The 23,410-nt window shown below is 44.4% G+C and overlaps 2 protein-coding genes across 4 annotated transcripts; one reads left to right on the forward strand and one right to left on the reverse strand.

The window, feature by feature from the left end:
- The first annotated feature begins 105 nt into the window (after positions 1-105).
- On the forward strand, positions 106-15,771 carry ZFYVE19 (zinc finger FYVE-type containing 19). Of its 2 annotated transcripts, XR_007889574.1 has the most exons (12): positions 106-342; positions 804-925; positions 2,688-2,741; positions 3,203-3,363; positions 4,290-4,435; positions 5,330-5,444; positions 5,784-5,993; positions 6,491-6,570; positions 7,288-7,398; positions 8,781-8,923; positions 10,312-10,481; positions 15,619-15,771. XR_007889574.1 is itself a non-coding variant. In XM_051620220.1 (11 exons), the coding sequence occupies exons 1-11, from the start codon at positions 289-291 to the stop codon at positions 10,382-10,384; spliced, it is 1,269 nt and encodes a 422-aa protein (XP_051476180.1). In that variant the 5' UTR covers positions 106-288; the 3' UTR covers positions 10,385-10,839. The 2 variants fall into 2 exon arrangements, 1 of the variants encoding a protein (XP_051476180.1); XM_051620220.1 differs by lacking the exon at positions 15,619-15,771 and having other exon boundaries at positions 10,312-10,839.
- PPP1R14D (protein phosphatase 1 regulatory inhibitor subunit 14D) lies at positions 8,912-22,621 on the reverse strand. Of its 2 annotated transcripts, XR_007889575.1 has the most exons (5): positions 22,066-22,621; positions 18,275-18,370; positions 18,035-18,067; positions 15,070-15,152; positions 8,912-8,994 (listed from the first exon to the last, which is right to left on the reverse strand). XR_007889575.1 is itself a non-coding variant. In XM_051620223.1 (4 exons), exons 1-4 carry the CDS (start codon positions 22,246-22,248, stop codon positions 15,967-15,969), a joined length of 381 nt encoding a protein of 126 aa, XP_051476183.1. In that variant the 5' UTR covers positions 22,249-22,621; the 3' UTR covers positions 15,186-15,966. The 2 variants fall into 2 exon arrangements, 1 of the variants encoding a protein (XP_051476183.1); XM_051620223.1 differs by lacking the exons at positions 8,912-8,994; positions 15,070-15,152 and adding an exon at positions 15,186-16,035.
- Positions 22,622-23,410: the final 789 nt, after the last annotated feature.

Consider the following 23,410-nt stretch of genomic DNA (forward strand, 5'->3'; position numbering starts at 1 on the left):
TATGCGCCAGAGCCGCCCGCTGGCTGGGAGCGGGGCTGGCGGCTGGAAGGACTCACCCTCCCGTGGGGCTGTGCGCCGCGGCGGGGCGGGGTGCCGTGGGCACCGGCCGCTGTGTGCGGGGGGCGCGGCGCCTCGGCCTCCTCGGTACTGACAGCCCGGGCCGCTGCTGCGCTCCGCGTCTACCCCGGCTAAAGGGAGAGCCGGGGCGGGGGGAGCGATGGGGCTTGGCGCGGAGGGGGCGCAGCGCCGTGCCTGAGCGCCGCACAGGGCCCGGGCGGCGGCCACGCCATGGCTGGGCGGTGCTGTGAGTGCGCGTCCAAGTTCTCCGTCTTCAAGAAAGAGGCAAGTCCGGCTTGTGCCGGGTTCCGAGCGGGCACCCCCGGGAGCCTCTCTCGGCGCCCTGCCCGAGCAGCAGCGTGGCATTGTTGTCCTTGCTTCCCGAGCTCTCTAGAGATGGGCCAGCACGGGTGGGAGGGAACGCGCCGTTCGATGTCATCCCCCTGAGCCGGTACTGGGTCAGTGCCTCGGGGAATTCCCGTCTGTGCTCTTGGTTATAGGGTGGGACAAAGGGGCTCCTCTGCTTCTGGCAGGAGGTGCGTGCTGGTGCTCGGAGGATCTCGCGTGTCTCCGTCTCTTCGGCAGATACAGATCTCTTAAACAAATCGGCATGACCCCAGCGTTGCTTTTGGGTGCACCTCGGCATGTGGTTTTTTTTACTGAATAGGGGCAGCCAGAGCAGTGGGGGGTGTGATGACGAGTAGGTGGGTGACGGAGGCCTGTCCTGCCCTCTGGTTTCTCGGCAGTGTGGATGCAAGAGCTGTGGACGGGCGTTCTGCTCGGGCTGCCTCGGCTTCGCCGCTGTTGTTCCCCGCTGTGGAAGCACTCGGCAGAAGGTGTGCAGGCAGTGCCACGGGAAGCTAACCGGGTAAGGCAGCAGTGTTTCTCCACCGACAGACGCTATCCCGCTTTATTTCTTTGTTTTGCATCCCCGTGTTTTGTTGCCGGTTTCAGCCTGAGAGCTGTGCCCTGCACTTGTGCACACACGCTGCCTGTGCCCTGGAGTTCTGGGCCAGGCCATTTCTCGTGTGCTGTTCTCTGTGGTGACAGAGCAGTCTGAAAGAACCAGGTTTAAATCTTCATGAATGGGCACTGAATGCCTGTGGACATCTTAACTAAGTGAAACCAGGTTAAGCCCCACCATGTTATTAGCCAGAAATCTGCCTTCAAAGCACTGGCAGGCTTTTCAGATGTGTTGTAGTTGAACGGTAAGATATTCACAGTGTTACTACCTCTGTGGGCAAACAGTTACACAAATCCTTATAGCAGAGACCTCTCAATGTGTTGCCTGAAGATGTAACTTTTTGTGGCATAACGTTGCTTTGCTTTAAAAAAAATAAATAATAATAATAATAAAAATAAATATATTTGCAAACATAGTGTGTAGATTGCTTGTTGGAAAGAAAATAATGTAATTCAGTGGCAGTATGGGTTATACAGGTGAACACAAGAGTACAAATGTACACCAGAATCCCTCTCACAACCAGTTCTGTGTTCCCTCTTGCATTTCTCTTTCCTTTGTTCCTCACTTCTCTGCTATAGCAAGGGACTTCTGACAGTAAGTGGGGAATTTTCTGGCTCTGCCACTGTCTAAAGGAGAAGAGCCTCTCATTAGCAGAGGTCTTCATCTCATAAGCACTGGCTTATGAAAATAGAGTGAGCTGCTGATGGTGAAAATACAGTATTCAGTGTTTTGATTTTGAAATTCTATTATTTCCCTTTGCGACTCCAAAACCACTAAGAAAACAGGGCAGCCTTTCTCCAGGTGTCTTTTGTGATTATTTTTTTTTCTCATCTGTTTAATATGAATACTATAAAGTTACAGCAGAAAAAAGGTCCTCCCTGATTGGAGAGCAGGTAGATAATGCACGCAAGCTGCAGCTCTGGAAGCTGCACATATGGTTACTCTTCATGCAAATAACTTTCAGACATGAAACCTTAGAACTGGAAAGCAGTCCAGCAATGTTGTGTTCATTCTTTACTACCTTAGCACAGATGTATTTGTAGCTGTGACTTCTAAGAATGAATAAAATATGCTGACAACCTTAGATAAGTATGTAGTTTAGAAGTTCTGCCTGAATACAGCAAAGTAGAAGATAGTTAGACAAGAAGTGTTTGTGGTGTGCACTGTTCAGGTGTGCTAGATGTCATTGTGATATGGGTGGTTATATAATAATTTTTTTAACATGCTGTTTAATCTTCTGCATTATATAATTCTGTGTTTGTTGCATGCCACAGCTCCTTTCAGAGTCTTCTGCTGTATGGAAGCTAATTGCACTGGGAGTCTTGCCTAACTATCTGCTTTTTGAACTGGGAGGTGCAGGCTGTGGGAGGCATGGGTATTTCAGCCCCTCCTCCTTTGGATCACTGGTGACAATATTAAATCACATTTTGTCCAGTTGCAAAACAACTGGACCAAAGGACTAGAAATGAAGTTCCCTGCTGTCCCAGGCATTTATGTTATCCTAATCCCTCCCATAAGCTCATCGCTCTCCATAGTAATGGGGTTATGAAAGAGGCTGTACTAGAAGTTTGAGAAATGTAAACTGATTTGTCTTGAGTTGAAATAATGATGACTAAAGCATTGCCAGTATCTTCGTTTCAAAGAAATCGTTGTTTTTGTCTTCCAGAGAGGGATCTCAAAGCAGTTCAGCAAAATGGTCGCCACCAGAAAACTACAAAAGGTGAGTTGCACTTGCCAGTAGGACACTTGTTTCTGCCACAGAGTAGCATTTCAGGCCCTCACTCCTCTTCTTCAATAGAGACCAGCAAAAGTGGAGGTGTGATTGTTCAGAATTAGATTAAGGATGGGGCTTTTGTTTTGTTGTTTGGGTTTTTCCTTTGTTTGGGGGAGTGAGGTGTGTGCTCTTTTGAATAGACTCCTGAACAGTCACTTGCCTGCATTTACCTGTGGCTGACCAGAGTTGGCTTGGAAACATGAACCTGGTGATGAAATGTTCCTTGGCTTCTTGGAAATGGTGCCATCTGTGCTATTTCTGTGAGCTAAGATTTTCCTTACTCTTGGGAATGCCCTATTGTTCTCCTATGGGAGAACCTGGTACAGGAAGGAGTGGTTTCTCTTCTGTTCTACACTGGGTTTAAACCTCTGTTCTCAGTTGAGCTTTTTTTTCCATCCTTGTCACAGGCGTGTTGCAGCTTTTGAGGCTAAGCAAAACCAACTGAAAGAACAACAGAAGGCAGCTGCAAAACCCCCAGGTCAAGCAGGCTCCAGATACAAGGGGCTCTCAAAAGAGGATAGAGCTATTGCAGAGAGACTGGAAAGGCTCAGGGAGGAAAAGAAACCGAGTGAGTTTTGGAGGATACCGGAGATACCTTGGGTGGGAACACTGCTACTTGGGAAACATGGAACCTGGAGGGTGAGGGAAGTGCTGGACTTTTAGAGCCTGCCTTTTTAGGGAACTGAAGGATTAAACTTAGACAGAGCACGCACACACTGCTGCCACAATGTCCAGATTCTACAATGATTTTAGATTAATGTTTAATTTATTTCTGCTTCTTAGTTTTGGGGCAGTATCTTACCTATAAAAGCCTGTGTCAAGCCCAATAGGGGCAGAATAAAATTAGGGTGTTTGGCCAAACTGTTTTGCAGGAGGTTTCCCATGGGTCTTTGTCTTGGGCAGCAGTGCCAGTCTCTCATGTTCTGTCCAGCCTTGCCTCAGAGGAGAAAAAGGACTCTCATTCCAGTCTACAGCTGTCAGGTTCTGGGACAGCCTTGTGGTGCTTGTGGGAGAGTAAACTATTTTTAAAATGATATATGGTATCAAAAGGAAAAGACACACTGCAGAATGGTTACCTGATTATCATAGAATCATTTCACCCAGAAAAGACCTTTAAGATCATAGAGTTCAACTGTTAACCCAGCACTGCCAAGTCCACCCCCTTAAGTGTGAGAGCAGTGCTGCCTAGATGACACTGCCTGTCCCTAGTATCATAAGTCAGCTGACTGCCAAATGACATTACCCTAATACTTGCCTTATGACTAGGAGATAAGCCCTGAAGAGGCCAGGCTTTAGATGAAAAGGTAGCAGTTAGCATTAGCATAGCTTCTGAGTCACTGCAGTATGACCCCTCGTTTACATCAGGGGCTGAGAAGGGTTTTGCTCAAGTGTTCAGAGTCCAGAAAGAAATACTATTTTAAGCAGAAAAAAAAAAAAGCTTTTTCTTTTCAACTACAAGAGTAATCTCCTTCCTTGGGTTATTCTAAATTGCAGAGTCCATCCCTACCCAGGCTGAGATTGAAGCTAGGCTGGCTGCCCTGAAGGAGGACTGGCGGGGACCTTTTCCATCCACACAGGAAATTGAGGACCGGTTGGCTGCCCTGCAGGGGAGAGATCCTGCTTCCCAGGCTCCCAGACCTGTAAGCTCCCTCAGCTCTTTAGCCACTGATGTATTCTAAGCTGACAGATTATCTGGTGTCCCAGCATGTTAGCTATTCTTCCTTCTTCAGCATTTTTGTGTCCAAGTGGCTCTCTGCTGAACTCTCTGTTTCCTGATTGTGTCATTGCTCCAGAAGTAAATAGCCAGCCATTACCAGTTAGCTGCTTCAGTTTGAATGCAGTATGTTCCTTCATGTCAGCTGTAGCTTGTGTACTTATTTTTAACAACAGATGCTTCCTCTCAACCCATTTGTACACCTAAGTGGTCTGATATTTTTTCAGAGCTGTTTGTGTTTGGGGATTATCAGCCCTACCTTCTAACTGTATCTTGCAGTTGTTACTGCATCCCAGCTGGGCAAAATCCTGTTAATTATTCCAGAAATGAAAGCACAGAGTGTTTAGTTAGAGATTGCAGAGGAATAAGTTGGATATGTGCCTTCAAAGCCTAAATTAATTGTCTTATCCCAAAAAAATTGTTTCCTCATGCTCCTTTTTCAGCAGTGCTGCACACTCAGCAGTTGCTATAGGGCCTCAGTGGGGCTGCTGGCTGGTTCTGTTGAGAATGGCACTTTATTTACATTGGAGGTAGTGGTAGAGCTGGGGTTGGGACCCAGTAGCAGGTACTCCTACACATTCAGCACCACTTTTGCCTTGTTTGCATGACTACTTTTAGAGTTGTGTGCATTCGGCAGCTTTCAGAATGAAGCGCTGAAAGTCTTACAGCAGGTAACTGTAAACTCAGACTCTCAAGATCAGTGGATGCATCTTCTTACACTGCTCCCACATAGGGTCATCTTGGTTACCAAACTTTTCCTTTGATTGAGTATACCACTTTCCTCTCATTTGCCTTTTCCCCTGCCCTTCTTGTATCTTAGGTGCATCAACCTCCTGATACCAGAAGTCTGGTCCAGCAGACAGATGACCTTTTAGCTCAACTGTCTGAGGAAATTGCCATTGATGAGCATTGTAGACTAAGAGCCCAATCTCGAGGTACCCGTTATGGCTTCTAAAGACTTGTTTCTATCTAACAATTTATGTGCTGTAAGTGATATGTGCCTCCCCATCTAACTTACAGGTGAGCTGACTGTCCAGTTTGTCCTGAGATACCATTATCTTCCTTGCTGTGGTGCTTTCTCTGTAACCTCACTGTAAAACACAGACTAGTTCAGTTTCTTTTCTTCATGTACAGTGGTGATCCTTCTGTGTCATGCCTGCTCCCATTATTACACAGATAGGGAATGAGCAGCAAGCTGCTGCTTTAGTCCTGCTGTCTGTGCCCAAGGAATGTTGCTGCTGAGTCATCAGCATGCTCTGTGTGTCTCCTTGCAGCTGTTGGCAGCCAAGGTTTGAATGATCTCAATCGGGAAAGTGAAGATTGTGTTTGCCCTGCCAATCTGGATGCAAAACAGCTAGAGGGAGAGAAGAATAAGCTTCTGGCAGAAGCTGCTGCTGAGCTGCGGGAGGAGAACACTAGGCAGGAAAAGATCCTGCAGGTTGCCAAGAGACTGGCAGTACTCAGAGGCGAGGACCCAGAGAAAGGTGGGTAGCAGACGAGAATACAGTGCCAAGAGAGAAACCAAGTTCCTGTGACAGCAGTTTCTTTTCTGAGAGGTGTTTATCCATTTAATTCCTCTGTTCTGTCAGAAACAGACTGAGATTTGGTTCTGTCTATGAAGTTGTACAGGTTGCTTCATCATTAAATCAGTAGGAAAGATCTTACTTGAGGGTAAAGACCAGAGCTGTAAGGTCAGACTGCACCCTTCCTTGAGATAATTCTAGCATGCTCTGGTGAGGTTAATAAAGGTTTTTAAAAACAAGGCTCTATTTTTGGTGGGGATTTTTTCCTTCCCTTTTCCAATATTAAAAACAAACAGTAACACTCTTTTTTGAGGAGTCTCTATCTGAAAAGGATCTGTCTGGGCCAGAGCCAGAATGCCAAAACCAGCTCACAGCACAAAGTATTGTCTCTGGCACATAAGAGGGCACAAGGTTTGAGGCAGGTGTGGGTTACAGTCTCCTGTCTCTTGCTTCTGCAGTTACACTGGAAACCTACACACTCCCTGACAGCGACGAGGAAGTGGCTGAGGAGGAAGCCATTCGCAGAGTGCTGAAACAGGTCAGAAGTGGCAGCTGTGGCTTTTTTTATCTTCCTCTTGGTTATTCCTAGTGTGTACATTACCTGGTGAGCATGCAAAAGATATGTTCTGTTCCTGGGCAGAGTTTAATTTCTTCCTCTCCTAATGTTTTTCCAATACTATCTCCCATGGGCCATCCAGTTACAGGCGATTGACAACATTACTTCTAGACTGTCAGATTGTCTTTCCCATTCATGCTTAGTATCTGTCATGGTGTTTGTCTCCTCTCCAGCTCAAATCTGCTAGTACTTCCCCACTTGTTTAATATTTTCTCCCATCCAGCTAGAGCATGGATAATGAGATGTGTGCTGCTTAATACAGCTTATTCCTAGATTTCCTTCTAAAATGTCCATGAATTGTTTTGGAGGCAGACACAAACTTCCTGTGCTTAAGTTTCTGCCTGATTACAGACCACATGTGCATGATTAGCATGAAGTGGAGATTCTGCTGATGGCTGCACTGCAGAGCAGAGTGTGTTAGCTGAAGCCCCCTGCTGCTACACTGACTGTTGACGATGTCCACGCAGTGTTCAGGCTGCAGATGAGCAAGCTCACATCTGTCTGGGTAACACCAGATGTATTCAGACTTGTCATCTCCTGTTACTGCATGAGAGTAAAGAGAAGGGCAGGAGGTTTAGAACCTGAAGTTAAGCTCCCAGCTGTGTTTGAAACAAGAGGCTTCTTGCTTTCTGTTACCAGCTCACAGAGGAAGCTGCCCTGGATGAAGCAAGTGGATTCAACATCCCTCCAGATCAGACTGCCGAACTGGGACCCTCACAACAGAACCCACATAAAAAAGCAAAGCAAAAGGTTGGTGAGCTTATCAGGATCTCTTGAAATGACATGTTCCAGAGTCTCAGGAGAGTACAGTTCTGTAGCAAAAGTTTGGCTTGATGCAGGAAAAAAACCAACCAACTAGTTTGTCCAGAGCAGACAAGCTGAGTGGTTTCTGCAAGGCTGACCAGCCCTTAGCACAGATGTGAGTCATCCTTGTACTTATAAAAGGAAGTGCTCCCTGGAATATAATTCCTTTCAGGTTGGTTTTCTCCTGAGTGGGAGGGTGTCCTCTAAACCCAGAGAACTTAGGATAGACTTTGCAAGATGGGTATCAGAGAAGGTATTTTTAACTCGCCAATATTATTAGACCAAGGAGGCCACGGTCTAGTACCATATGGCCTGAACCAGGGTAAGCAGGATGTTTGCCATTGCTTTCAGCATGTACAGAATAGAACCTCTAGATGGTAATCAACTGTCTGTGTTCTCATATAACGTTAGAGGAAGAAATTAGTAACAAGATATCCTATGCTCAGAGTGGATTCCAACCTATTATGGAAATACGTACACCTGCTTGAATGTATATTACAAGAATTAAATGAACCTGTGACTCACAGACATCTGACAGGCCTGTCCCCAATAGAAGAAATTATTTAATTGTAAGCATTATTGAAAACATCTATCTCATAGGTACACTGCCTTGCACGTCTGGGATTACTGATGTGAAAGATAGTGCCATCTTACTGCTGTTGTGTTAGGAAGCTGCCTTTGCCAGTGTCCAGGCACTGTGTCCTAGGGTGTGTGTGGCTGTTCAGTTCCACAAAGGAGACAATAGAAGGCCTTATGGAAAGGTTTTAGATTATAGTTTCAGAAGATCTGTTTGGCCCAGCCTCAGGTACAACTCTATAGTAGAGGCCTTTTGGCAAATGACTTCCTTTATCCCCCAGGTTTTTTTCTGTAACAGGGAGAAAACAACCCTCTCACTTCCCCACTGCTTTCCCTTCCCACATAACTCCTTTCAGCAAAACTGATTGCTTGCTTTTGCAGCAAGGATCATCTACCACTTGGTATTGCTGTGGTGCCTGCCAGAAGCTCTGGGCTTCATTCCCCTAACACAGAGTGGACAATGTTGGTGCATGTTGCTGTTGGCACTAAATGAGGGCAAATACCTGTTTACCTTCTAAGCAACAGAGATTCATGAGCAATGATAAGGAGTACCTTGGGTTTTTATTTAACAATCTAGATACCTATGGAGTCTAATCCTTGGTCTTTGGGCAAGTTGATCTCACAGACTTAGGATCAACTGAGTGAACTATGAACAACGTGTCATGTCATCATGGCTGTTACACATTACAATGGAAGTCCTGTACTGTCTCTGCTGGGGTTTGAATTCTGTATCTGTTTGCTTTGTGAGTTAGAGCCAGACTCCAGCCACCACAGCTCTTGCCAGGGCAGATGACAGTGATGAGGATGAGTTACCCTGGTGCTGCATCTGCAACGAAGATGCCACTTTGCGCTGCCACGGCTGCGACGGGGACCTCTACTGCCAGCGCTGCTTTCGGTAAGTCTTGTAGTTCCTCTTGGTCTGAGAGGCAGGTCTCAGGTAAGCTTGGCTGCTTTTGTTTGTTCTTCCTGTTGGGCAGAAAACAGGCAGTAGGAGGGAAGATTGGAGGAACCCAGATTTGAGCTGAATGCTAGCTGTTATGGAAATAGTTTGTGTGATCAGTAGTTATCCCAGGCTTTAGGACTAAAATGCTCCTAGGCAGAATTGTTCTCTCTGAACTGCTCCAGTGCATGTTTGGGCACATTTTCTGAGTGTTGTCTGGAGCAGCTGATGTGCTGCATTGCGTGGGATGGCATAAATGAGACCATTGTTCAGCAACTCCTATGGCTTGAAAATGACATTGATGGATGATCTGGGCTGGATTCCAATTAAGAGGGCAGATCAGATACTGTAAATTCCTGGGGCTTTTCTTAGGCTGAGACTCTGCAGTCTTAAACCATCTAAAAAAATATTTGTTGAGATATGTATGGGCATACCTTTTTGTCCTCAGGGCTTGCAGCAGCTATAATCCTGATTCTTAAACATCTGTAGCTTCATTTTTGACAAAAAAAGTACTGTATCTCAGATCTGGAGGGTTAATTCCTTTGAATACAAAGCTATTCCTCACAGCTTGTGTGGCTTCTCTTTTTCATGCCTCAGAAGTACTGGGTGGTTGGCTGGGTTCTTAGAGTAGTGCTGGGTGACATTTAGACAGCAGGATGCTGAGAATCTGGTTGGGGTAGTAAGAGATGCTTTTGTGTATATTCCCCCATTTCCTGCAAATGTTTTTTGTAGAGATGGAAATTGAGTGGGGGAGAAGATATGAAAATTGTAAGAAATATATAACTGGCAATGTTAGATGATTGAAAACAAAACAAACAAAAGTATCAGACAGCAGAATCAGCAGCCTGGCAGGTGAGTGAGTGTATCAGGTGCATGCTGCAGGTGGGAGCTTGTGCCTCACTCAACACTGTCTGCTTCTGAGCATGGTTAAGACAGCCTCCAATACAGTGCATTTTAGTCACAACAGTTATTTTTCAGAGCTGTGTGGAATAGACTGTCATTTTAACTGTTGTCATTGGAGTCACTAAGGGGCCTGGGAATCAGACACAGTGCTGAAAATGAGCTACCAGTTACATGAATCTCTCAAAGAAAAAAAGAGACAGGGGACATGTCATTTCCCCTTCCAGCAGGCAAGAATAAGCAGACCTTTCCACAAAGCACCTCAGGGGTTTCTGTTACAAGCAAGTATCTTCAGCAGTCAGTCCATGTGGGTGTCAGTTGAGTCCTCACAGCTAATCCTTGGGATAGGTTTCTAATTAGGAGCTGTTGGGAGACCTCTTTTGCAGTGACTAAGGGTGAGTTCCCTGCCTGGGTATTTACTTCTGACTGCACTTGCTTCTCAGGGAAGGCCATGATGAATTTGACCTGAAAGAGCACCACACCTCCCGCTATCATCTTCCTTGCAAGCAGAAGTGATCACACTCTTCTGGGCAGAAAAGGAGATGGAGAACAGGAAAAGAGAGGAGTCGTCCAGATGGATGGAAGAGTCCAAGTGGATTTGCAGCCAAAACGGGTGATGTTTTGGACAGTTAAAGGATGTGCTGTAATCTGAGAGAGGCTTGTAGGCTTGTGACTTTGTCCTCACAATTACAGCCAGAGAAGTGCAGGGTTTGCTGTGCATATTTGGGGATGAGGACTCGATATGAGCAGGTAGATACCAGTCTATAAATACAGATGGTAAGGTGATGCGGGTAGCAGTAAAGACGTGTGTTTAAAGCAGTACTGACTGGCTGATAAGTAACTTCCTGCTTTTGCTAACAGCTTGCACACTGGTTCAACAGGCAGCAAAGCACTTTGCACTAAGAAAACTCTGTCATGATCACGTGTGTGACGAGAACTTCCAAAGCAAAATAAAAAAATTATTTACAGAGGCCTGTGGTTGAAGTCTCACCTGGAAATGCCTGGTAGCCCTTCACAAAGTGTTGCCCTTGTGTAATGGTGTCTTAGTCCTAGAGTCAGTGGCTTTGGGAAAGAAATTAAGTCATCTGTGGTGTGGCTGGAAAACATGGAGAGGCTGCTCTGCCTCGATGGGCAGTGCTGCTCACATAATTGAAGGATGCTTTGTAAAGGTAATCTGCTACTGATGGAGAGCATTGGGATCTGCACTGGCTATGCTGAGGTTTCATGTGGGCTGTAAGAGCAGCATGTTAGTCTGGATGGGTTGTGTATTAATCTTAAAGTGGGGTTTGGTTCTGTTTAGTATTTGGTCCCTTGGCAGGATAAACATGATCCCTGTGTGATGTGTTTTGTCTGGCTATGAGAGAAGCTCAGTTTAATATGCTCATATCCTTCCTGGAGATACTCCAGATGCAAGTGGCACTTGCCAGTGACCAAAGCACCCAGAACTTCTTCAAATACCCCACTAAACTTCCTCTAAATTGGCTCTAATATCCCATCAGGATGAGCTCTTCCCAGGACTATAACGTGACTTCTGAGACAGCTCTCTAAGGCTGACAAATTCCAATGGCAAAAAAATCCAGCATTTGCCTGTGACAGGGAGTTTCCAATGAATCTTGCCTGTCTGGTGTGATGCTGCCATTTCCAGCTGTCTGCCCTGCCCCTGCACTGAAGGTCACTGCCTCTGTAGGTAAGCTGATGAAACAGTGTTTGCCTGCACCTCAGCCACACCTGATCAAGGCAAATAAATTAAACTACTGCTGAAGATGGGTTTGTGCTAACATGCTGGACTGGATCAGGCCCTTCAACAGAAACCTGTTCAGAAAATGCAGAACAATAGTACTGCAGGTTAACACACTAAAAATTCCAAGTGTATCCAGCAGTGCCATCAAAACCCTTTGTTAGAAAGGGGTGACAAAACCTGAGTGTTGTGGGGGATCTTCTTTTTCCTGGCAGTCGTTGCTTCACCAGTGCCTGTTTCTTTGGGACAGGTAGATAGGAAAACTACTTGAATTATTCTGATGCAAGAGCTCACAATGAGCTCTGTTATACAAAATTCAAGTAGAGAGTTACTGCCCTGAGGAGCTTGCAGTCTAAAATATGAAAATAAAATGCTGTTCTGGCTTTGTGTTATTGTTGGAATGTCATTTTTTAATTGCTATTTGACCTGGATAATCAGTCTGATAGCAAGAAAGCCCAATTCTGTCTTAGGTTAAATCCTTTATGTTTTGCATATACAGAAGATGCAAATACCTTCTCTTATATCTCTTTTAAGACTGATCCACTCTTTTGGGCTTCAGTCTGTGTCCTTTCCAGGCAGTTAGTAGACATTTTCATTCCTGCTTCACAGCTGTTGGTTTTGTTGGGCTTTTTGGGGTTTTTTTGCTGTTTAGTTTTGTTTTTTTAATAATATCTTAGTATGAGCCGGTGTGCTACTTGCAACATTTTGCATGCTTCTTCAGCCACAACCAAACTTTGAGTTCCTTGAGCAGTTAGGCAGCCCATCTCTTGTGAAAGTCCTGCCCTGTTCACATCAGTAGTAAAGGAGCAGGTTACAGCTGGAAGCAGTTTATTTAGTTTCCCACATGGTTTCTGTGGGCTCATCCCAAGGAACCCAGAAATGCACCCAGCCCTGAAATAGAACTTAGTCATACACGGAAGAGTCTCTTTAGTCATACACACACACACACTGATGCTTTCCCTGCACCACTAATGGACATTTTTGTGGCTGCTGAGCTTTCTGCATGTAATTGACCATTTTAGTGGCAGCCAAATCACTTTCCCCTGAAAAGCCATTCCCACTGTAGCTGTTGCCTCAGTGACTTCCATGTAGGAGGGGTAGAAGGGGTATCTAGATCAGATGTCTTCAGGAAGTAAACCTAGCTGAATCTGGCACTTGTGTGTCACTGCCCTTTATGTGGGCAGTGCACTTTTAGCTGTGTTGCTTACTCCCTCTCCTTGTCTTTGAAAACATGCTGGTAAACAAGTAAAGATACTAGTAAGCAATCACTTCCTGACAGGCCAGATCAACTTCAGTCATAGCCATTCGAGGACTGGAGAGAGCTTTGGTATCTTCAGAAGAATCAGCTTCCTTGTTTCTGTCCTTGCAGCACGTCATCAGGGCACAAGTTGATTTCTGTCCCTCTCAGAATGTTTTCTATGTGAACTATCAAATGTAGGCTCCACCCCAACAAGAGTTCAAAATAATGATAAGATTGAACTCAGATCACCTTACAAAGAGAGAGGTCTCAGCTTAGTTAAGCTGCATTAATTTGCATTTGCTGTAGTTCACAAGCATGTGTGTTGTTTCAAGTGCTGTAACTTGGCCATGTCTTCAAATGTAGCAGCCAGAATATTTTTAAAGTCAATGTGAGTGTTGATCATAACTAAAGGAAAATTGAATTAAAGGTTATTTTATACACCTTCATAAACTTTCAATTGGAAAAGCACATGAACTTTCATACATTCTGAGTTGTCTTAGTATAATCAAGAGGGCAAAGTTCCTTTAAAGAAACATTCTTATATAGTAGCTGCATACCAAACATTACAGCCTTATGCTAGTAAAGGTGCTGAGAAACACCAAAGTCAACTAGAAAAGCTGTTTGTAGAAAAAAAAAGTAATGAATGTAGTCTATCCTTATTGTCTAGGCTGAGAGCAGCCAAAAAGTAAATAAAAGCAAGTACAATTTACTGTTATTAAGAATTAAACAAAAAGAATTTGCTCTGGTTGCTGTAAATTACTTTTGCACCAGTGAGCTGAGAAATGTCACTGGCCACATCTTGCTCTGTTCCCTGTGATCACACTGTGCCCACCTGAGGTGCTCTCACGTGGCAGCGATGTCCTTACGTATCGGAACCAGCAGCGCATCATCAGGGCTGCAACTGGCTCTTCTGCTAGGTGCCCAGCAAGCACAAAGACAACTTCTGTCAAGCAGAGTTTCAAGAATCTGCTTTTTCCTGGGTTCTAACAATGTCTGCCTTAAAGCAGAGAGAAAAATTCTCTTTGCATTACTCCATATTGAGGAAATACAGAACAAGTCCAGGGTGGAGAAAATCTATCTCTTTGGTCAGAGGAGAGACATCTCAGATCTTTGTGCTGTCACAGCTCAGCAGAATGAAACAAAGCCTCCTGGTAGGGTATGTAATTAATGTGGACTCCTATGCGCTACTGTGCTGCAGCTAATTACAGCTGTAGTTTAGGACATTCAGCTCACAGCCTAGGTCTTCCACCTGAACTTCTGTTTGAAGTGTTTTTAACAATGCCCAGAGCAATTTGTCAGTGTGCTGCTCTTCTTTCTCAAGGGGTGTGATACATGAGTCTTCTAGCAGGTGTCAATTCATGAGCAATGCCAGATCTACAACCAGTGCAGCTCTGGATTTAATTTTTTTGTTGTTATTTTACTTAGAAAGTTGAGATTTCAGGAGCCCCATTAACCCCTTACTAAGCCAAAAAAGGCATGTCCCTGGGGCCACCATAGATATATATGGACCCGATGAAGACAATTTCTCCATCCTGCAGGGTGAGGCTTAGAGCCTCTTAGTGCAGCCTTACGACAAGACATGAGCTGCATGGCTTGCTAACTTCCAGGAGGCTGTCACATACAAGAACAGCATGTGAAGAGAAGCAGGCCCTTACATGACAGTTGTTGCTGCAGTTTGGATTTTTGTCCTCTCAGAGATGTGCACAGTCTGCAGCTTGTTCAGTGACACTTCTGCTGCAAAATAGGAGGGAAGCAAAAAGTAATAGTCATCACCCTGCTACTGCTAAAGATGAAAAGACTGATGGCATTTAAGATATTACTGGTCCAGCTCAAGAGTTCTTGTTTGTTAGTTTACCTGCATGTCCCTTTTGTTCCAGAGTTGGCCCCCTCTGTCCCTGTTTGACAAAACGTGTAGTCAAAAGCTAGCCTTAAACATATTGGTTCATAGGAGCCCTTCTGGATGTGCCTCAGCAACTCATCTCTTGTGTTTTGAGTGGCAGGTGTGAGAGCACAAGGGCAGGACGTCACATAAGTCTTCTCTGCCTAAGCAATCAGCTTCCATTTGCTGTGTAATTTTCTAGCCACATGCGTCAAGTTACTGACTTGCTGAGAGGCTGGATGTAGTTTCCTCTGTATTTTTTCCAGCCACACATTAGTTGTAGCCAGAAGAGTTTGTGCAGTAAGACAATGTGTCCTGTTTCACTTCTCATTTGTGAGACCTACCTGTCTCGAAAAGACTCCCTCCAAGATGCTCTCTGCAGGGAAATTGGGAGCAATTATTTTTTCACTTCAGCTTTCTTTACTGTCTAGAAAGAGAGCAAAAGCAAGCAGTGCACAGCTAGTTTTCTCAGTTTTAATATACAAAATAAGCATTTTTCCAATATATTTTTAAATTATGAGAAAAATCATTGCCAGACTTTGGTCCTTTAGAAGATGCTGCTAAATCATTAAGTCTTAAAGTCCACAAAAAGGAAAAATTAATCTCTCTTCCATTAGCCTTAGCAGCTGTTTGATTACCTTCCCCTTAAGTAGACCAGGTGCACTTGAACCTTTTCCTTCCATCCTCCTGTATATTTTCTGTCCAAGCTTCATGAATAACAGAGGCTTAATAAGACTTACAAAGTACATGCAATGCTGTAGAGTCAGGTACAGCAGTAACAGGCAGGAGATCACAGCTGGGTCCCAGCCAGACTGAAACAGGGTGCAGCTTTACAGTGCCTGATTTTCCACGTTGATGAATGAGTGATAACCAATGCCTTGTTTTCCTTGCAGTGGATGGAAAGAAAGAAGTCTTGATGAGCTCCTGAGAATTGTATTCAGTGCTCCTCAGCCAGGATGGACATTCATGGAAGAAACTAAAGGAAAGATATCTTGTCCTTTTCCCCAGGCTTATGTGCCCTTTAAGAATCAGGAAATTGTACAGTCTAGCTCTGTGCTGTGTGCGTAGATCTGGAAGGAGTGGAGACTTCAACCCCCTGGTACAAAGTTCACAAACTTGGTGGTGATTCTCAATAACAGTAAGTCCTAAACATATTCTGAAGTGATGTTACTGATCCTGGGTTTTGTGGGGAAAATACACATTGCCTTGTGACCAAAGCTGGGTGTTCTGCGTGGGCAAGGTCATTTCTTCTGAGGATGGGTGACTTTCCGGAGACCTTTTAATCGACTAAGCAATTCTGTAATGAAGTCCTACAACAAGAATTGGTTGAAGAAGGATGTAATGTTAATTCCACTGCTCACCAGCCCAAAGAGTACTATGGTGCTTGCATAATTTCCACATTCATCTTCATGTTGAGCAGAAACCAGAATTTTGCCATGTATTGAGCAAACCTATTTTTTAGCTTAGGAAAGGAGACCTTTTGATGGATGAGAAGCGTCTAAAAGCCCCTCTACTACCCTTCCTCTCTCTCTCTTTACTTTCTTCCCAGGAGCCAGCCTGCCCCTCTTCATCCCAGACACCTGCTTTTTTCCACCCTGAGATGACCCCAGGATGCCCTTGTCCTCTCTTAGGTTCCTCTGCTACTGTTGCCACCATAAACTCCTGCCCACTTCTGCTGCCCTCCCAATCTAGGACAAAGCAGGCTGTCCCTCTTGTTGAGCCTGTAAAGCTCCATGTTTTGGATTGCAAACCATCTCGGAGCTTTGCCAACTCTACAAGGAAGTTGCCTCTCTCTGCCTCTCTCTGGCAGAGAAGAGGTGGAGCAAAACACATGTAGGACTAATGATACCCTGGAGCAGGGGTTGAGGACAGGCAGAGCAGATAGATGAGCAGTTAATGGAGATAAACCCCAGATACTTTGCTGACCCAGCCAAGAAATATGAACTAAACTGGACCATCTGGTTATTCCAAGCAGAAGCCAATGTGACTAGTGCAAACTTTACCCTCTGCATGACAAGTAACATCACCATAAAGGAGTGTGAAGCCTTTCTTCACCCAAAGAGACAGCCACATGTCCTTTAAATGAGGCAAGATTGCTGGAAGTATTGCAGCTTGTTACCATTTGTGTAGTGTGGAAGCCCAGCTTCCTCACTTAGGTGATCAGAGGTTGCCTGCCACAGCATGCTCTGGAAGTGAATGCCTAGGACCACACATACCTTTTCAGCCAGTCCCTTCAGAGAAAACCAGTTTGTTTCTCATCTGCCTTCTGCAAAGAGGCTTCTATGATCTTTCAAAGGGAATGGATTCAAGATCACCAGGCTGAAAGCATGGATTTTCACCAATGGGGCAGCAGTACCTGTTTGTAGTTAGCAAGTACCATGCTGTCTGCAAAACACTTCCATGGCTCATGGATCAGTAGAGCAAACTCTTTCCAGTTATCTCTCTGGGACTGGGGGGTTGTGCCTATGGTCTGAAATTCAAACACTCTGAAAAATTATTTCCCTGTCACCAGCCCTGTCTGCTGAACCCCTGTTAGGAAAGTTTTTAATGATTGCTACAGCTGAGTTTAATTTCAATGAGAGTCCTGCATCCACCTCATTTTCAGTGTGTTCATCACTCTGCAGCTACATAGGCTGGACAAGATGGGGAGACTGATGAGTGATGTCCAAGCACAGTGTTCACATGCCGTTCCTGCCACTGAAGCAGTGATGAGGGACCCCGTTTTGCACAGGGATGCAGTGCAGTGAAGGCAGTTGCTGTGTGGTGTGGGCTCCACTCCTTTGGACATGGTGACAGTGAGTGGGATTTCTTTAGCTCTCTAACTCAAAGCCAGTACTTGCAAAGTTCACACAGGAGAAAAAAACTTGTAAAACTCTCTTACATGGGCACTGCTCAACAATTCTCTGCACAGTGCAATCTGAGGGCCAGCCTACATTCTTGCCATTCAAAACAGTAGAGTGGTTTAAAAGATGGTTATGTGAGCTCTGTCACTGTCATGGCTTTTCTACACTGAGGACCAAATAGCAGCCTGATCAGCTTAGGATTCCAAAAGCATGGAATGAACTTTCTCTGGTTGTAAAGCATACTTCCTTATTTGCTCCACTTCTCTGCCTCAGCTCACCCATGTAGATTTACTTGTATTTTTCTAACACAGCAGAATGAAGTGGCAAACACCTCGCACTGGGAATTAAGACAAAACTGCAGCATCATGTTAGGCACGGTAATAGCTTGGCTGTTCAGCCAAGCAGCAGCAAAGACACACTTTTACAGCACAATATAGCAAATATATGTTAATGGTGCTTCACTCACCTCTGTTGGGCTGGAGCACTCATGGAGGATTTCCTGAAAACCAAGGAGGAGTCATTTTAGTATTTTATGACTTGACCTGTTCTCCCCTCCCTACGAAAAGGGGATATAATCTTAATACATTTGACAGGCTAAGACACAGGAAAGCCTCATGCAGCAACACTGTATATACATATTCTGTATCCCACACAGGTACTGCTCTTTATGAAGTCCCTGGCTTAAAGTCAAGTCCCTTTATCTGACCTGTAGTTTTAATTTCTGTTCTTCATTAGGGACCTCCAGGAGGTCTTCAAGATCAATTTGTGGTTCAGGAGCTGCTTCCTCTGATTCCTCTCTTAGCTAAAAAGGGGAAAAAGAGGAAAAAAGAAAAAGGTTAATAAACCTTCAAGCTTGTAAGAATTCTAGTGGCCATTTTAAAAGAACTGAGCAGCTAAGAATGAACTAGTTACAATATGACTGTGCTGCAAAGTTGAAGTCAAGATTAAAAATAGTCACAAAATAAGGAGGTTCTTATGCAGAGAGCATGGATTGCAGCCCCTCTATGGTGTCTGCTGCACCCACACATCCTGATGTACATGTTCTTTATCTTTTCCCACCTCAAGACTTGATACCACTACTCAAGGACTGTCATCCATCATGGGAAGAGCCCTTCAACAATATCCAACTGCAATTGCCAACTGCAATACAATATAAGCCAGCCTGGGACAACCTTTATCTATGAAAGTGTTCAGCAAACAGAAATCCCGTGGGCTTAATCTTAAGAGAGGCACAACTAATACAAGGAGATTTTAGGCTTTTAGGCTAAATACATTCACATACTTGGTATTTATACTAAGGCTTTTTGTGATAATGGAGAGAAAAAGCATTGTGCTATTGAAAGGCCTAACGATATTTTCCGAGCTTTCTCTAACAGCCCTATGATAGCCTCCTTTAACATAAGGGAGATCCCAAGCTTTGGTGATTGGAGTAATAATCTTGTAATGCATGGGGGATATTCATTGAAGCTGTTTGTAAACTTGACACAGACACATTTTAGCTCCACAGGTCTCCACAAGACTACAGGAAGCAAGCTCTGGTTTCCCATGTGTCTGTGGAAGGAATCTTTGACAACAAGAGCACTAGTGATATTTTAACATAGTGATCAGCAGAATAAGGTTCCTGAGTAAACAACACAGTACCTGATTGCTGGGTAGCATTTATGGATATGTATGTAAAACATTAATAAAGGCAATGCTTACAGGAAAAAAAGAAACTTCTGAGCAATCTCTGATACCAAGCCAGAGAGGAAGTAGAAAACTTTTGTTGAGATATTTTATGCAGCTGGCTTCACAGTAAGTAGTAAAACAGAGTTAAATATCTTGTACTGTGACCCACAGGGCATTTCTTCTTAAAAGTAATAGTTTTCATGTGACTGTTTAAACAACAGGTGTTGATCCAGCCTGACTTTGTTTCTGGCTAAGAAACTAATTAGGTCAGCAGGGTGAGACAGATAGGAACTCCTGATGGCTTTCTGGTCCTAGTATGGATGGTGTTCTGGCTTCCATGTGCAGGGAATCATCTTGGAAACCAAAATTGTCCTCTGAGTCTTAGTTTTGTTGCAAAAAGCCTAGACACCTGGGTGATTACAAGTAATTTACTGTGGCACAGGTATTTATTTTAAAAAATCCTATGTAGCCTTCTGTTGTATATACCCTGTTAGGAGTCTCTGAGCTTGCACAGCATCATCTTCTGTAGTTCCAGGTAGCAAATCTCTTAGGTTGGCCGAAATACACCAAGAAGTTGGGAAACCTGTTGTGCTGGAGTAGTGCTAGCAAAGACAATCCACTGGCAATCTGCTCCTCTAGGGACATGGGTGCATTTCACTTGTGCCTGCTGGGATTTTGTACTAGGGGTAATAATATCCCCTTTGAGCAGCTACTCTAATGACATTAAACAGCTCATAATTCTCAGAAAATCAGAAGTGATAATGTAACCTGATTTGGTTTTTTTACACCTTTATAAGTGTACATCTGTAGACTTGGGCAATTAACAGTGGCACATGGGGAGGAGACTCATCTTAGATCATGTGATACCAAGTGATACCAAGTCCTGCTCATCTATTAAAAAAAAAAAAAAAGAAAAAGAAAAAGAAAAAACAACAAACCCCTAACATTCTCTTTAAAACTTATGCAGTAATTCCCCAAAGGACAAGATGTTCTGTTCTGAAAAGCAGAAGCCATGGTCTGTTCTTATCTCTGGCAAATCTCAACAGTCAGGCTAAGGGCTCTGTAAACCAGAGAAAACAATTGGAAATTCACAATGAAGGCTTGAGAAGATTATGAGCTTTTGTCCTTTGTCATTTTTACTAAGCAATCTATAAAATTGTTTGGGAAGCCTAAGAATGTTAATTAACAGAACAGGAGCAGCAATATGCTCATTTTCAGAGAAGCCATGCATTTGCCACAGAAGGAATAACCTTTTCCTCCATATTTGTTTTCTGTTGCATGTTCTTTGCATGTGGCATAAATAAAAACAGACATTAACTTTTTTTCTCTCCCAACATGGCTTGAGAACCTGGTACATTCCCACAAACATCAAACAGGAAACAGTCACACAGAAAATTGTTATAATAATTATGGGAATAATAATAATAATAATAAACAGCAACAACAATAATAAAGATGACCTCAGAGACAGTTCCTGAAGTTTGGCTCTTTGGCTGTGGAGATGACACATGGCTCTTAGGCCCAGAAAATAAGCCTGGGCAGGCAAAAGCTTCTCTCTACCATCATGGCATGTAGCACAAAAATTGCCCTTTCTGGGCTATTATAACATGTCCACTTCCACTGTTGATTGTAATTCAAAACTGCTAATGTTCTGAGTGGAAACCTCAGCGAACAATCATCAGCGCTTTTTCCCTTGTGTCTCAAAAATGTGCTGAATGCTGCACTGTGTAAATACAGAAAACAGGGCAGAAAGGCCTTGGCAATTAATTTAGTCCATCACCATCCAGGACATGAATAAGCTGTTATACACAATTTCTTAAACCCATCTATGTCTTCTGTTGAAGGTGTCCTGGGTTGTGAGTCAAGGAAGCTATATTATCTTACTGCATCAGCCATTGTCATACTACAGATAACAGCAAAACCCTTAGTCAAGCTGTTTAAATGGGTATAAGAACATGGTGTACAATGTGGAAATCCTTTCCATTTATCCTGTACCACAGTCCAAAGGAATTATCTCAGAGAAAAGCACTGTCCTTTCTGAACACTCCCAGTGCAAGTGCCATCCATCCATTGAAACAAGATCTGAATAGAAGCGATACTACCAGGTTAAAAATTCAGGGTACTCAGCCAGTTCTGGAACTTTAATGTCACAGCACCTTGAAGAAAAAATGTTGTGTACCCTGCAACAGCTCCAGTAAGGACTGATACCACTCAGGTGCTGGACCTAGGCACTCTTGCACTTATTTTAGGGGCACAGCTCTCAGACAGACGAGGAATTTATGAGTGACTGTTCATGGCATAAAGGGAATGTCAGGCAAGGAAGACAGCTTTGCGGATTTGTGTAGATGAAAGCCTAAGGTCTCTACATTTGAGCATGTTTGGGTTGTTTTTTTTTCTTTATTGACCTGCTGGCAGTAGTGTGGCCATACTCTGCAGCTGCAGATACAGCATTATCCTGAGTGTCTCATTCAAACAGCAGCTATAGCTACACTCATGTGACCAAAAGGAACAGGCACACACTGATAACTGTAACTCAGCTGGCTTAGACACTGCTTGCAGTGAAGTCATTCTCCATATGGAGCTCAGCAACAAGAAGCATCCTGGGTTTGTGGATCTCTCTAGGTTCTGCTACTTGTGCTGAGCAATAGCTACAGCCCCCCAGTGGGTGCCAGACCAGGCGGTATAAATCTAGTTAGATGATGCAGGTGCAAGCTCTCTGCAGCCCCAGCAGAGAAAGTGCAGCAGCAAAGCAAACATGTACCCCAGCACACAGGGCCTCTAGTCCCATTCACCTGACGAGTGAGGGGCTGATTTGCCCCAGCTACTCACCTGGCACTGGTACAGCTCCTGCAGCTGGGTGTTGATCCATTCCTCCAGGTCTAGCCAGCGCTGTAGGTCTTTGCGGTTGTACTTTATGGTTAACTTGCCCAGTTTCCTGTGTGATGATTCCTCCCCAGGTTTCTCTGGTGTCTGGAAAGTCACCCTGGGCAGCGTGCTGGAGTTGCTGGCCATGCTTACTGCTTCCTCCTCTGGCAGCAGGAACTCACTTTCCAACTCACTTTCCTGTGGGCTCCCTCACTCCTTTTCTCACTTTTCCTTGACCAACACCTCTCTGTAACTAGTGGCTCACAGCACAAGCTACTCACAGCCACCAAAGGCGGGCAGCATTGGTGATCCCAGGGAGAGCGTTGGGGGAGACCACAGGGCCAGGGCAGCAGCCAGGCTCTGCAGGCAGAGTTACAGCAGCAGATTCTTGGGTTTCACCATTGGCTGTGCTGACAGGAGCAGGGTGGCAGGCAGAGGAGTTGTTGTAATAAAATCTGTTGTTAAAAGAAGCCAAGTGAACCAGGGAATTGATGAACCAGGCTTGTTAATATTTAACGCAAGTCAGCTCCAAGAGGTGGGGAAGAAGGAGGTTTTAAATGACTGTTTTCCTACAGGGTAACTCACATGCATGTGCAATTCCAGAGGGCTGATCCATACATAATGCATTGAATCCTGATGTGTTTGAGCTCTACAAGCTTCTGTGAACTACTTCACCTGCAGCTACAGGGTTTAGCTCCTATTGAAATGGAGTGTTGGTCATTTTTCAGCTAAAGCACTGGGTTCAGCACAGATAAGGAGAAGGGGTCTGAAGTCAGGTGGCTACGTTTACTATTTTAAAAGAGTAGGCATACTAGGTCAGTGACACTACAAGCCAAACTTGGACTCAGGAGTCCCATTTTACGGTGGTCTACAATCTGTAAATTTACTCCAGCTTTCTAAAAAATTTCTGTAGAAATCTCGGCAGCCTGAAGTTGAGATCATTTGAGCAAGGTGCCTCTGAGATATAATAAAGTATCTGTCCTCTTACTAAAAAACCCCACAAGTACAGTATTTGCCATGATGACTCTGCAGGGGAAGGCAGTGTCCCACACTAGGGATATAGCACTAGCTCCTTCCTACAGAAAAAATATTCATGGTAAACAGGTTGACCTGCTGAAGCATCATAACCTGCTATCAAATGATACATTATCGTTGTTTGGTTTACAATATCTTTCTTACTGGAAGACAGGTTAAAGGTCTGCAGCATTATTGCCTTATGCCATTTTAGAAGGATACATGTGAGCAGCACTGTTCAGAGGATCAGAAATCAGGCTGGCTGTGTTTATGGAGTGCCAGGGCTCTTGGACAC

The sequence above is a fragment of the Apus apus genome, chromosome 5 (genome assembly GCF_020740795.1).
Source record: "Apus apus isolate bApuApu2 chromosome 5, bApuApu2.pri.cur, whole genome shotgun sequence".
NCBI classification, from domain to species: domain Eukaryota; kingdom Metazoa; phylum Chordata; class Aves; order Apodiformes; family Apodidae; genus Apus; species Apus apus.

Coding starts and splice junctions, on each gene's coding strand:
- ZFYVE19 (XM_051620220.1), top strand. CDS start 289: ATGGCTGGGCGGTGCTGTGAGTGCGCGTCCAAGTTCTCCGTCTTCAAG. Junction 2,742..3,202: donor CCACCAGAAAACTACAAAAG/GTGAGTTGCACT, acceptor TCCTTGTCACAG/GCGTGTTGCAGCTTTTGAGG. Junction 3,364..4,289: donor CAGGGAGGAAAAGAAACCGA/GTGAGTTTTGGA, acceptor TCTAAATTGCAG/AGTCCATCCCTACCCAGGCT.
- PPP1R14D (XM_051620223.1), bottom strand. CDS start 22,248: ATGGCCAGCAACTCCAGCACGCTGCCCAGGGTGACTTTCCAGACACCA. Junction 18,371..22,065: donor AGGAGCTGTACCAGTGCCAG/GTGAGTAGCTGG, acceptor TCCCCTTTTTAG/CTAAGAGAGGAATCAGAGGA. Junction 18,068..18,274: donor AACAGAAATTAAAACTACAG/GTCAGATAAAGG, acceptor CTTGGTTTTCAG/GAAATCCTCCATGAGTGCTC.